General features: G+C 42.8%; 1 protein-coding gene across 1 annotated transcript in view; it reads left to right on the top strand.

The window, feature by feature from the left end:
* Window positions 1–12667, top strand: part of LOC311019224 (CUB and sushi domain-containing protein 1-like) — a gene marked incomplete at both ends in the record, with an annotated part of 320797 nt that overhangs the window by 108600 nt on the left and 199530 nt on the right. Inside the window, one exon of the mRNA XM_084018496.1 lies at window positions 10150–10262. Coding sequence (XP_083874622.1) covers window positions 10150–10262 — 113 coding nt within the window. The remainder of the gene's footprint in view (window positions 1–10149; window positions 10263–12667) is intronic.

Raw genomic sequence — 12667 nt, 5'->3', positions numbered from 1 at the left:
CTTCCTATAAGACAATTTCTCACTGGAAAACTAGAGCTGCTCTTTTTATGGTCCAACAGCCATCCGTTATCTGGCCATCTAGGAGCAAATCAGTGGTTTTATACCCTTTCATAATGTCATCGTTTCAACCTGAGATCTCCATTCAATAAAACATCATTTTGTGAGGGCTCACATGGAGCAACCAGTGACCCATGCTAGGGCAGATTCACAGTGAGAACAACACTACGACCCAGCGAGATGAAGGCTCGCTGTCAGCTGCTTACTCACAATATCCTGCCGCCCTGCTCTGGTTCCTCACCACTACGCAGGCAAATGCATCCCTCTGAGATTTTATGGAGCTTTTTGTGCTTTGGGACCAAACATTGAAAAGCAATTTACATTTTTAATGCAGAGTAGTTTTACAATATAGTTGTAATAATTGGTTAAGCCAAAAAAACACATAAAAAAAGACAAAAAAACACTTATTTCATTTAGGGCGACTTCTATCTCTGGTTATCACAGACTAATATTATTAAGTTACTTGACATACTCAAGTGATCATCTGTTTAATTTTCAAACAAGAAAGTTAAGAGCAAGGAAATGTAAGTCTTGATACATACGTATAAACTCAGTGTCAAAAACAATCCATATAACATGCTTATGTACTGGAATACCAATTAAGTCTTATGAAAAATCAAAGTATAATAATGCAGGTTAAATGAAACCTGAAGTACCCTTATTTTCTTATTTGTGTAATAAAACATCATTTAAAGCTCACTGTCCTCTCAGTCATCCTGCATTCCCGTCTTCTGAACAGCTTTGCTCAGGAATCGGTGATTGTTGTCGAAGAACGCGTAAGGAAACATAACGTACACTGTTTATGTATTTCTTGAAGTAATTAAGTTTATACGTTTATGATTTCTGTAATGCATTTACACATGTTGGGAATACTTGGGTTGCACATCTGGTTCCACGCACACAGACACACACAGACACACACAGACACACACAGACACGCACAGACGCACACAGACACACACAGACACACACAGACACACACAGACACGCACACAGACACGCACAGACGCACACAGACACAGACGCACAGACACGCACACAGACACACACACAGACGCACACAAACACCCACAGACACGCACACAGACACACAAAGACACACACAGACGCACACAGATGCACACAGACACACACAGACACACACAGACACGCACACAGACACACACAGACACGCACACAGACACGCACAGACGCACACAGACACAGACGCACAGACACGCACACAGACACACACAGATGCACACATACACACACACACACACACACACACACACAAGCACACACACGCACACATACACACACATACATACGCACACACACAGACACACACAGACGCACACAGACGCACACAGACGCATACACACACACACAGACACACACAGACGCACACAGACGCACACAGACACGCACAGATACACACAGACGCACACAGACACACACAGATGCGCACACACACACACACACACACGCACACAATGCACACACACGCACACATACACACACATACACACACAGACACACACAGACACACACATTATGAAGGTAAATCGATGTCAAAACACTTAGAAAGACGCGCAGCAGCGTGTGTGTGAACGCATGGTTATTTGTTATGCGTGCGTGCGTGCGTGCGTGCGTTGTCGTGCGCAGGTTGTATGTCACGCGTAACAAGAAGCTGCGTACATATGAAGCAGCGTGCGCACGTGCGAACGCGTAATGTAGTTGGCCTGTTCATTTCAGTCAACCAGGGCAGGCAACTACATTACACGCTCATGTTACGCGGAGTAGGTGCGCACAGCAGATCAACTTCCGGCCGCGCAGCATCAGAATCTGCGACCGCACGTGCGTGTGAACGCGTAACAACATTTGTCAAACAGTGAGAGACAGACGTGCGCACGCTGCTTCATATGTACGCAGCTTCTTGTTACGCGTGACAGAGTCTGCGCACGTCGTTTCCGCATACATGTGAGCGTCTGACAAAAATGTTCAATTATCTTCATGCGAGCGTTAATGCGTGCGTTCGCTAAAAAACGCATGAATGTTACACGTAGTTACTCCGCGTAATGTGATCACAGGCGTGCAGCAGCCATCACGCGTGAACGTGCGCGTGAACGCGTGACCATTATAAGTCAATGAGGAAACTACATTACACGTCAGGCGCTGTGTGCTGCACAGGCGTCAAAGCACGCGGGTGTGACGCGTTCAGTTGATAGTTGCGCAAGTAATATGAAACGATTCTGACGCCATACACAGACACACACGCACACAGACACACGCACACACACACACATACGCACACAGACACACACACACACACACACACACACACACACACACACACACACACACACACACACTTACACTCACACACACACACACACACACATACGCACACAGACACACACACACACACACACACACACACACACACACACACACACACACACACACTCTGCCAGACAGACAGCTTGACAGACAGTGTGGGGCGGCTGAGATTCCTGCTTTAAGTACAGTATAAGGGGATTGCGCAGCAGGATGTTGCTTGAGGACACCAGGGAATCAGCAGGGTTTCTACCCTCTTATCACTCAAATCAAATGCCACCCACTGCCAAAGTGCCCTTAAGCAAGGCCCTCAACGTCTCAACAGCGTATCAGTAAATCTGTGTGATCCTGTGTGTACCTTTGGCTTCCTGTGTTTCTACCATGATGGATCAGTTTATGTATCTCGATACGTGAAACATACCCTCCCCGGCAAACAGACGGCAATCTGTCTTCAGGACCGGAACGCCTGCCTCTCTGCTTCCCTGCATGACATGTGATCAAACGTGTGAAGATAAATATCCCCTAAAATCTTCAAACTCTCTTCCACAAACAAATAAAAGAAACCGCGTTAAACCTCTCAATCATATTTTTAAATAAGTTGTTTAAAAGAAAGTTAGCTTCAGGCTACACTAGCTAGCCTTGGGTAGACTGCCAAATACTTCCATAGCCAGGGGTCTACAATTAAGCCAGATAATTAATTGTCCATGAATACAACTTAATATCTTCTTGAAGTGCTGCACATAATGACAGCATTACTTTTTTTTCTAATTGTAATTTGGTTTAAACCTCATATCTCCAGAAATGCCAAACTTCCTTGTGTTTATTTTGGACCGATGCATCAAAAAACAGTGTGGTTTAAAGTTGGAGCTACGAGGGTTTCGAATGACAACAGTAGGATGTATTAGTGTTAACAGAGATAAACTAAAAACAGGAAAAAAGGCCTTCTTGCCTTAGGCCCTTGTCTTTTTTTCACTTTTGCATCACATGGAGAGAAAGGATGCTCTGGGTGTTTTTTGTATCTCTGTCTGGCTTCACATATTTCTGAAAAATTCAAAGCTCTGTTCCAGGAGATAAATACTACCACTGCTTACAGATTTATTTCCCCCAACATGCTGTCTTCAGTTTGTACAGGAGGCACCAACAACAAAGCTTATCATTTAGAATACATATCCAACTTTGTGTCCTCATCATTTTTCCTTTGCTGCTTTTACATGTTAGCATTAGCAAAAATCTCCACTGAAATAGTGTGTTAGTTATTGCGTTGAGCCACTGATAGACCAATGTTCCTCCTGACAGACTGAAAAAGTGGATTACGCTCCTGGAATGACAGGTAGAAACAAATAGTTCTACTGTACATGTCTGAGGTCTATCTAGTGCTGCGAGAAGAAGCCAAATACTCTGCAAGAGGACAAAGAGTCATATTAGTTTTATGAGTTTGGTCTTGTCTCTGGTTTGTGGATGACAGATTGTTTTTATAGATGTCAGCTCTAGTAGATATATGAGGAAGCGAAGATATAACTTGCTGCTCTCTCTCAAAAAAAAGTCAGCTTTTCTTCTTCTTCTCTCGAGGACGTTGGATGAACTTTGTGTGCGTTTTTTGTAGCTTATGTGTTTTACTTGGTTCATGGTATGTAAAGTTTAAAGCAGTCAGAGTACATTTAATCATTTTAAGGTAAAGTAATGGAGCATCAAGAAAATCCAGGATTGGTTTGACTACTTTTCTAGAGAAATCAGGGGCTTTTAAAAACCATCTATCCAAGAGTGACTCATAGCTCTTACTCTTTCCCTCAAAGTTTTTCCAGTCATAACTTTGGATAAACAAACCAGAAAAGAGTATTATTTTCAGGTTTTGATACAATGAGTCATTGAAAAGTTATACTTCGCTGTGGAAAGTGGAAATCTGATCTGTTATCTCGTGTTCACGTCTATTTGATGAGCTTCCCATCACAGCAGTCGATTGTTCCATCTTCACCAAAGCAGCTGGAGGTCAAGTGTCTCTGTCGTGCACATTAGAACAGGTGCTGAATAAGTCTCTTCTCTATTTCCCCCGTCAGGATATTCCCTGCTGGCCGGTGCGTTTGAACCGACAACTTTCTGTTCACATGCTTTCTCTATTCCTGCGAGGTGTGAAAACCCCCGGGCTGCAAACATCACTCCTAATTTGGCCTTGTTAAGGTGTGATTGATAAAGCTTGTCACGGCCAGTGCTAGAAAACAGTGCGTGGGACCCGAGGAAAAGGTGCTTTGAAATATATTCAGTCAGTAGTGGTCAATATCAACATAAATCCTTAAAGAGAAGAGAACAGGGATCCAGATTTAAATATCTACAGTTCAATACTATAATTTAGAGATACCAAAATCAAATGAAGGCACCGACATGAAGACCAGCAGCCCTGCATGTATGCTAGCAGGTTTGATTTCACAGAAATGCTTTATGGCAACAACAACAAATGAACCTGAATGAGAGGACCGTTATTCAGTACGCAGCCTAACTAAGAGGTTTTACTTCGCCTGGAATGAAACGGCCTGTGAGCTGATAGAGATAACCGGCTCGAGTCCGCCTCTACGCGACGTACTCCTCTCACTTCAGCGTGTATCCATTGCACCCTTTTAATCATCAGCGTCTGCTTAAGCCGTCAGAGCTCTGCTCCCTCCGTTGCTTCACGCAGGCTGTTGCCACATCACACACCTGAAAGCTACTGTATGTTGTCACGAGCTACTCTGCTGTCGACGCTCCTACTGATGTTCGCATAGCGTTTCAAAAGCCCGGCTTCCAACTGTAGGCTCTGAGTCTGCTCTGCAGGGGAAATTGCTATCCTTGTTCCCTCCTTGGTCCTCTCTTGAGGGGAGCAATCAGGTCTGGAGTGTAGACGCTGAACATCAATGCTGTGTACATACCACACTCACATATATCCATTTCACATGAGTTGACTCACTGAAATACAGCGAGTTGCAGAAACAAACGTTTGGACCGACTTTAAAAGCTGAGTTATTAAAATATGTTCTTTGTTTGGCCACTTTAAGCCAAATGTACCAGAAGACTGCAGGGACATGCTAAAGGCCCTCATGCTTTCATCTAGATACACAAGTGCAGATAAGAAAGTCAACATTATTTTTGGCTTGCTTTGAATAACTGACATGATTTAATGATGAGTGCATGAGAGCAAATTATCAGTATATTTTACGATAAATGCACACATGGCAACTCATCGCATGCCTGAGTCCCATGGCAACACCACTGCAGTGGATGACTGAGACGCTGATACATGTGCAGTGGCTCCGTGTTCCCGACCTGGGACTGACGGAGGAGTGTTGTTGTCATGGAAGTAAACCTGCTTCTCTATTCTTATTCAGCACCGTTCACTCCACCAAAATACCAACAACCAACTCCCCATCTGATTTATTTCTCTTCTTCAACCTCTGTGCCATCATTGCTTTGTTCTATCATCTTTATCACACCCAATCATGACTCCATCTCACTGAGCCTCTTCACGAAGACAAATCCTTGAATCAACCATTCTTGTAACGGCATTAAACACACCAGTCAATATGTTTCTTATGGTATTTACCAGGTTTTCCACTGCACACTGTGACCTTCTTGTATTGTTTTCCTGAACACTCTGGTGACTGGAGTCTGGATGTCAGTGGTCATGTTTGGTTCACAGCTACCTACGGAGCTGTTGAACTTGTTGACACGCGTATCTTCTCAGCAGTTAGAGGGTCATCGATCCCAACAAGCGAAGCATTTCCCATCTCGCCTGTTGTGTTATTCAGCTCTCCGTTATCATTTCAAACCGCACCACTTTCCATTATTCTGAGTGACCAACATTAAGGTTATTTCCCTGTCTAATCTTTGGAAAGGTGACCATATGTTGGTGCTATTTCCAATATGGTATTCTTTTTTCTTTTACTGTACTGCCCCCCACGCTAAAAAGCAAGCCTAGCATTCCAGAGCCTGTCAACATCAGACATGCCCACAGTCTGATACTCTGTTAAACAGGCGATACAGATGGGCAGTCAGACAGATGGACGGAGCAACACAAAGGCACACGGGCAAGCTGGCCGGGTGGTCGGTTGACTGTCAAGACTGGCTGGCTGGAATCACTGAGTGGCTGCCTGATTACATAAGCTGGTTGACTGGTTGGACGGTTGACCAACTGGATAAACAGTCACATAGTTTCAACTCGCCTCACTTATTTTGTGTAAATGTCAAAGAGCCGTAGGATCCGCATGCTGGCCTGATTGGGAGGGAAAGAGAGCAGAGAGAGAGAGAGGGATAGACGACAGATGGAGAGAGAGATACGCAGGGAGAGAAAGGGAGCTAGACATGGATATAGAATCATGTCGGTCCATCAGAACAGTGACAGCTAGACGATTACTGCTCATTACCTGACTGACTGACTGGTGTGTGTGTGTGTGTGTGTGTGTGTGTGTGTGTGTGTGTGTGTGTGTGTGTGTGTGTGTGTGTGTGTCACCACAGAGACGGACCAAAATGCAACGATTATGCTTGTGCTTGGATTTACATCGTGTTTGGCTTAATGTGCTCATGTTGCACTGCTTGTGGTGATTTATAACCTTTGACACGTGTATATGGAATTTTGCAATGCAATATGTTTTCCCCAATCAATACATAATTTATTGAAAGTTGGTTATGATAAATATTAATCTAGGCACAGCATGATCCCAGTAATAATTTGTATCCATGTCACCGTGTTTACATTTTATTGGTATGGTGGTGAAATATTCATGTGCGGATGCGACGCTGTCTCCTATGGGCCACGAGGTGATTTATTATAGTCTGTGACCAGGCAAGGCTCTGTCTGGCTGAGGGAAATAGAAGGCAGACCACGAGTAGTAGATGACATGCAAAAATACATTATATGATTAAAAACTCAAATGTATGAGACAAGGTGGATGAGGGTTGAGGTAAATGTGACGAAAAGAAAGAAAGAAATAACAGCTAATAGAAGCAGAATATACATTTGCTCTTAGTCTTGTCATAACACATTGCTGTTTGGTTTAGCTAATATCATATTACATAAATAAATAACAAAAACTAGAAAGAGCAGAAAGTTAAAACTGGAGTGTGGAACTTTTGTCCTGCCTTCCTGGCAGTGAGAGTAATTACCATAAGGGAGAGAATAAAGCGACAGAGCAGCAGCTGGGCAAATGCTCCAGATAAAAATTAAATTTGGCATTTAGAGGAAGGATTTAAGTAAAGAAAAAAAATGCACAGGAAGACTTGAAGAGAGCGCTCCTGGGGTTGGGGGAGATGCGGCAGGTTCACCTGCAGGCATACGTGAAGCAATAAGTCACCTCAGATAGCAGGCGCCACATCTCCTGTATAATGTGAAAAACAGAGAGCTGTCCCCGGCGGAGATGGGCTTAAACAGCATCGTGTGAACTCATTCGGCAAAGCCTTTAATGGAACTGACGTTGTCTTAGATATACAAGTAATTTACCTGTATAAGAAGAATACCAGCGATGACGTCAATTAAGAACAATCCGGCTGTTTGTTACTGAAAACATATTATGCAACTACACAATTGCAAACATAATAAAGTTATATAATATGTCAAAATGAATCATAATATTCTTCGGTTTCAATGGGCATTTCTTAAGTGAACTCCCAGAAATGGAAAAAAACGATTAACATGTCCTACCCCCTGCCGGCGTTTGCACCGCACAGCATTTAATTAGCCATGCCACAGGGAGCTGGATGTCTGTCTCCAAAACATCTATGAACCAGAAGAATCCGGAAGATCAATTACTGGCTCAGTAATTCGACTTCATCCAAATTGAACCCAACAAAGATGGAGGTGCCAGACACTGCTGCGACTAAGTAAAGTAGTTCCAGCTGTTTACAACTATTCGAGGCAAAGCCTTTCTCCTCCTGTTGTCCTTTTGTCTGTCTCCGCCCTTCCCTTTATTCCTTTCTTCTCCACCTCTCTTTCAGTCTGTCCCTTTTCATGTGCCCCTTCATCTGTGCTCGTCTGTCCTGTGTGTCCTTGCTTTGAGGTCGCACAATTATTAATATTTCACCGTGGTCCTTTTTTCACTGTCCTTTTTGGTTTGGCAGCCAGTTTAAAATCTTACTGTCTGTTTTTGTCCATTCACGATCTCTTTTATTTATTTATTTTATTTTCTTAACTTTTTTCCTCTTTTCAACTTTCTCACTTGTAATCTCAACCACTCTGTTGTCCTGCTGACCTTTTCAAATTAATTAAGGAAAATGACAATAATACAGAAACTCATAGTCGTTATGTCTTGATTAAATGAGCCCTTGGATCCTGTCTTAATGTTTGTCTTCATTTCCTTTTTATTTTTCCTTCTACTCTCATTACTTTGGTGTAGTCTGTCCTCCCCTTTCATTGTTGCATAGTTCTGTGTGTAGACAACCAAGGCCAATGGATTGTAACCAAAGTTTAATCATTGTTCTTCTGATTTGGATGTATCAAGAGCTACTTTACTCTGCACTTCAGTTTGCTCGCTTCCCCGTACACTCAAAAATGAAATGGTGTCACTAAATGCTTATTCATTTCCTGCTCTGCTTGAACAGTGGCAGAATTAAATGTTAACATGAAGTGATGCATAGCATGCATAAAAGCAACTGAAAGGAGAAAAAGCAAATTAATAAATGCAAATAATTGTCTGTTCATTGATATTTTTGCCGTTGCTTGTCTGGGTCTGGGTCGCAGTGGCAGCAGGAAAATTAATTTTGGCCATGATCTGTAGCTCTTCCTGCGGTGTACCAGGTAGAATATACTTCCTCCAGTGGGTTCGTGTCCAGAATCGTTCCACAGGGAGCAATCCATGGGCATTCTGGCCAGAATCTCCAGTCGCCTCAACTGGCATTTTTCAAAACAAAGAAGTGGTTCTGGTGGTATTTTGGCCCTTAAATGTGCTCACTCTGTCGACACCAAGCTCTTTGATAACATGATGGGACATGATAACTTTAACTTGACGGCACTGTTGCCAGTGTTTGCACGTTAGCTGCAAACCGCCAGCTCAGCCGTCACCATGTTGAAAGCCGGTATCAGCTATGCTCTGAATTTTTAATTCAGCACCTTTAACTTTTTCTAATGTGTGTTTCAGGGAAGCCTGGCTCCCATATGTATTCACCCCATTAATGTAAGCTATAAGTTAAATAGTAAAGTTGTTGTTTTAGGTCAGACCCTCAATAATCTCAAAACAGGGCGACTGTGGCTCCGAGGTAGAGCGAGTTCGATCCAAGGCTTCCCCGGTCCAACCGAAGGCCATGTTGCAACTGGTCAATCAATGCAAATCCATTTAGTCCGAGACAACAAACAGAAATGAAGTTTTTTTTTTATCTATTTGAAAAACATGCTGTTGAAGTTGGGTTTCCGGGTTGGAAGTGTAAACTATTAAATTACAGTATTGGTTTTCCTGAATAGCGGATCTTCCACCAATCTTGTAACTCAACGGTGCTTCAATTGAAAAAGTTAATTATAGAGAGGGTAAATCACTCCCTTCACTGTCTTTATTCTCAATGAAGAAGATAGCATGAAAACTGAGAGTTGTGCAGCCAGGGAAACATAAAAGAGAAGGACCTGATCTCAGACCAGCAGGAATCTTCATGGCCTCGGGCTGTGAGTCTTAACCACAACATCAACGCCCAACACAATTGGAGTCTACCGTCACACACTTGTATGTTTGCCACGTTTCATGTTTGATGTTGCCTTATTGTTTGCCTTCAGAAGTCAAAAGTCAACTGTCTTGCTGTATTTCAAAGATATTTCTCTTTGTTTTTCAGGTTGTCTGGATTCATGCTGCCCTCCCCTATAGTCAGCAGTGGATCTATATTGGCCTTGTGGTTTACCACCGACTTTGCTGTCAGTGCACAGGGCTTCAAAGCTGTATACGAAGGTAAGGAAATGTGTGAATGGAAGTAGTGATGTACTGGTCATGATGCACGCTCCATTTCTGAGGCAGAAGTGCTGACCTGCAAGCTGGTTGAACTGTGTCGGTGCATGTTTTATTTAACAGTGAGCTTTAAGGAGCGTACATATTCACAAGTGCTCTATTTAGAAAACTGATATTGTTTATGGCAACGTATCCAGTCGACAGGATCCTGATATTTGCAGAAAGCGGGGTTTGATGGCAATGTTCCCGAGTTTCTGTTAATTAGCAGGGATATAATTCTGTATCATAACTTATCAATGTCTAACTTTTGGAATCATAAGTGTTTGTCTTAAAATGAGTCAGATGGCCTTTCTTTAGGATCAGAAATTAGAAGGAGGTTTTTTTGCGTTTTCCTGCGAGACAGTTTATAGCGAGAGAAACCAGAGGCAACTCTTCTTTTGATCAGAACGGTACGTCTGAACCCTTCTTCTGATATGAGAAGAACGGTTCCTCGTGATGGATGCGTGGGAAGCTCTTGGCTCGCAGCCCGGAGCTCTTGTCTTGGTCATGCCCCCATCAGATGAGGACGACCGTAATGTATACACTATGTGGATATACATATTGTGTATTCATGAAACCATGTGTCCTGCAGGGGCAGAGCCAAGGGCTGGCAGACAAGCCCAATGTGAGCAATGGTCTCAGCCTGGTCCATGTTCACATCAGTGCTTGTTGTGTTGACTTCCTGGTACATGTTATCAACATGTTACAAACATGATGTACATGACTATTCCATGTTGGCAAGCCTGTTGGGATGCAATACAAATTCTTAGCCTGACCTTTTTGAGTATGTGAACACACACACACACACACACACACACACACACACACACACACACACACACACACACACACACATATAGTGTTCTATTACGCTTGCATAACAGTTCATCTATGAATCATGAACTCTAAATACCAAAAACAAACTCAAGAGACCAGATACACACACGTACTCCCCTGTGTGTGTGTGTGTGTGTGTGTGTTTGAGGCAATATAATCGAGTTACATTGCTCACATCTTGCATGTCACAATTGAGAAACAAACAATTATCACAAGCAAAAGCACATGTAATGCAATTTAGCAAGCCAAAGCCATTGTGCATTGAAAAGGTAATTGCATGTGTAATAGGAAGTGTTAAGTCATCAAATATTAATAAGCTGAGCATCTCAACTTGCCAGACGATTTCTGAGAGGTTTTGTGCTATACTGACATTGCACCTTCAACCACTCAGATATTCCTTTTAAGTCAAATCAACACCATTAATACCAACCTAGTTAGTAGTTTTTGGGTTGTGAAACAAAAACACTCCTCAGCTGTCCTGCCCTGAAAAAGGAAATGCTTGTTATGATCTGAGTTATGGGCAAAGGATGTGAGCATCTTAACTTGCATATTTCAAGTGAATTTTCTTCCAGCAGTTTTCATGTTCAGTGGAGGGAAGGTTTTACCGAGCACGTTGACCTTTGTGCTCTTTTTATTTGGTCTTTAACCTCCAACTGCTATGCCATTTAAAGCAGGATAGCTTTCACATATTTTGCATTCATGGCTTATGATCATAAAGTACTTGTGCATTGGTTACAGGGTGCAGAAAGTTTAGCACCAAGTCCATGAGGACTCAGGTGCAGGAGTGGACATTTGAATTCAGACCTATGGATGTCCCCCCAGTGACTGTGAACGTGGAATTCACCTGAAATGTCCCTGTGGTATGAACCAAAAAAGATAAAAGAAGGAAACAAATCACTTAGCTGATACCTGTGAGCTGATTTAGCCCAATTTACAGTTTCATAATGAAGACTATTATTCATTACTCTCCCTCCTTGTCATGCTCTCCTTTCCCCACTTTTTTCTCAGCTTCTGTTCACGATTCACACTAACAAATAAACTATTTTGCCCTCTTTTTTATCGTCCTTAACCCGTCCGTCTTGTCTGTAAGCCCCTCTCAATTAACATAACCAGTTAACACATCTTTTCTGTGTTTCATCCTTTTATTCAAACCAAATTGAACTATAAGTTTGAACACATAGCTAACTGATAACAGTCGCCCGAGAGAGTGAGAGAGGGGTGGATGGAGAGAGAGTAGGAGAGAGGAAGGGTGGGTCAGATGAAGTGGAAAGTGAGGCACTGCTGATAAAAAAAAAGCAAGTTTGAAAACCAGCTCTGCAAGACGAGATAATCATCAATTAATTTCCCCTGAAGCTGAGAGAGAGAGAGAGAGAGAGAGAGGGAGAGAGAGATAGCAAGAGAGAGAGAGAGAGAGAGATAGTTTATGTTTGTTTCCTTTGCCCTTCAGTGTGAACTCTGAACTTTGTTTTTGGGAACGATATTGCCGACTCGCTCCACGATGTTGGTGTTTCCCGGATGTTCAGGATTCCTCG

This window comes from Eutrigla gurnardus, assembly GCF_963514095.1.
Source record: "Eutrigla gurnardus genome assembly, chromosome: 1".
In the NCBI taxonomy this organism is placed as follows: domain Eukaryota; kingdom Metazoa; phylum Chordata; class Actinopteri; order Perciformes; family Triglidae; genus Eutrigla; species Eutrigla gurnardus.
Note: the sequence above shows the minus strand (reverse complement) of the source record. Positions and strands in the feature narration are given on the sequence as shown.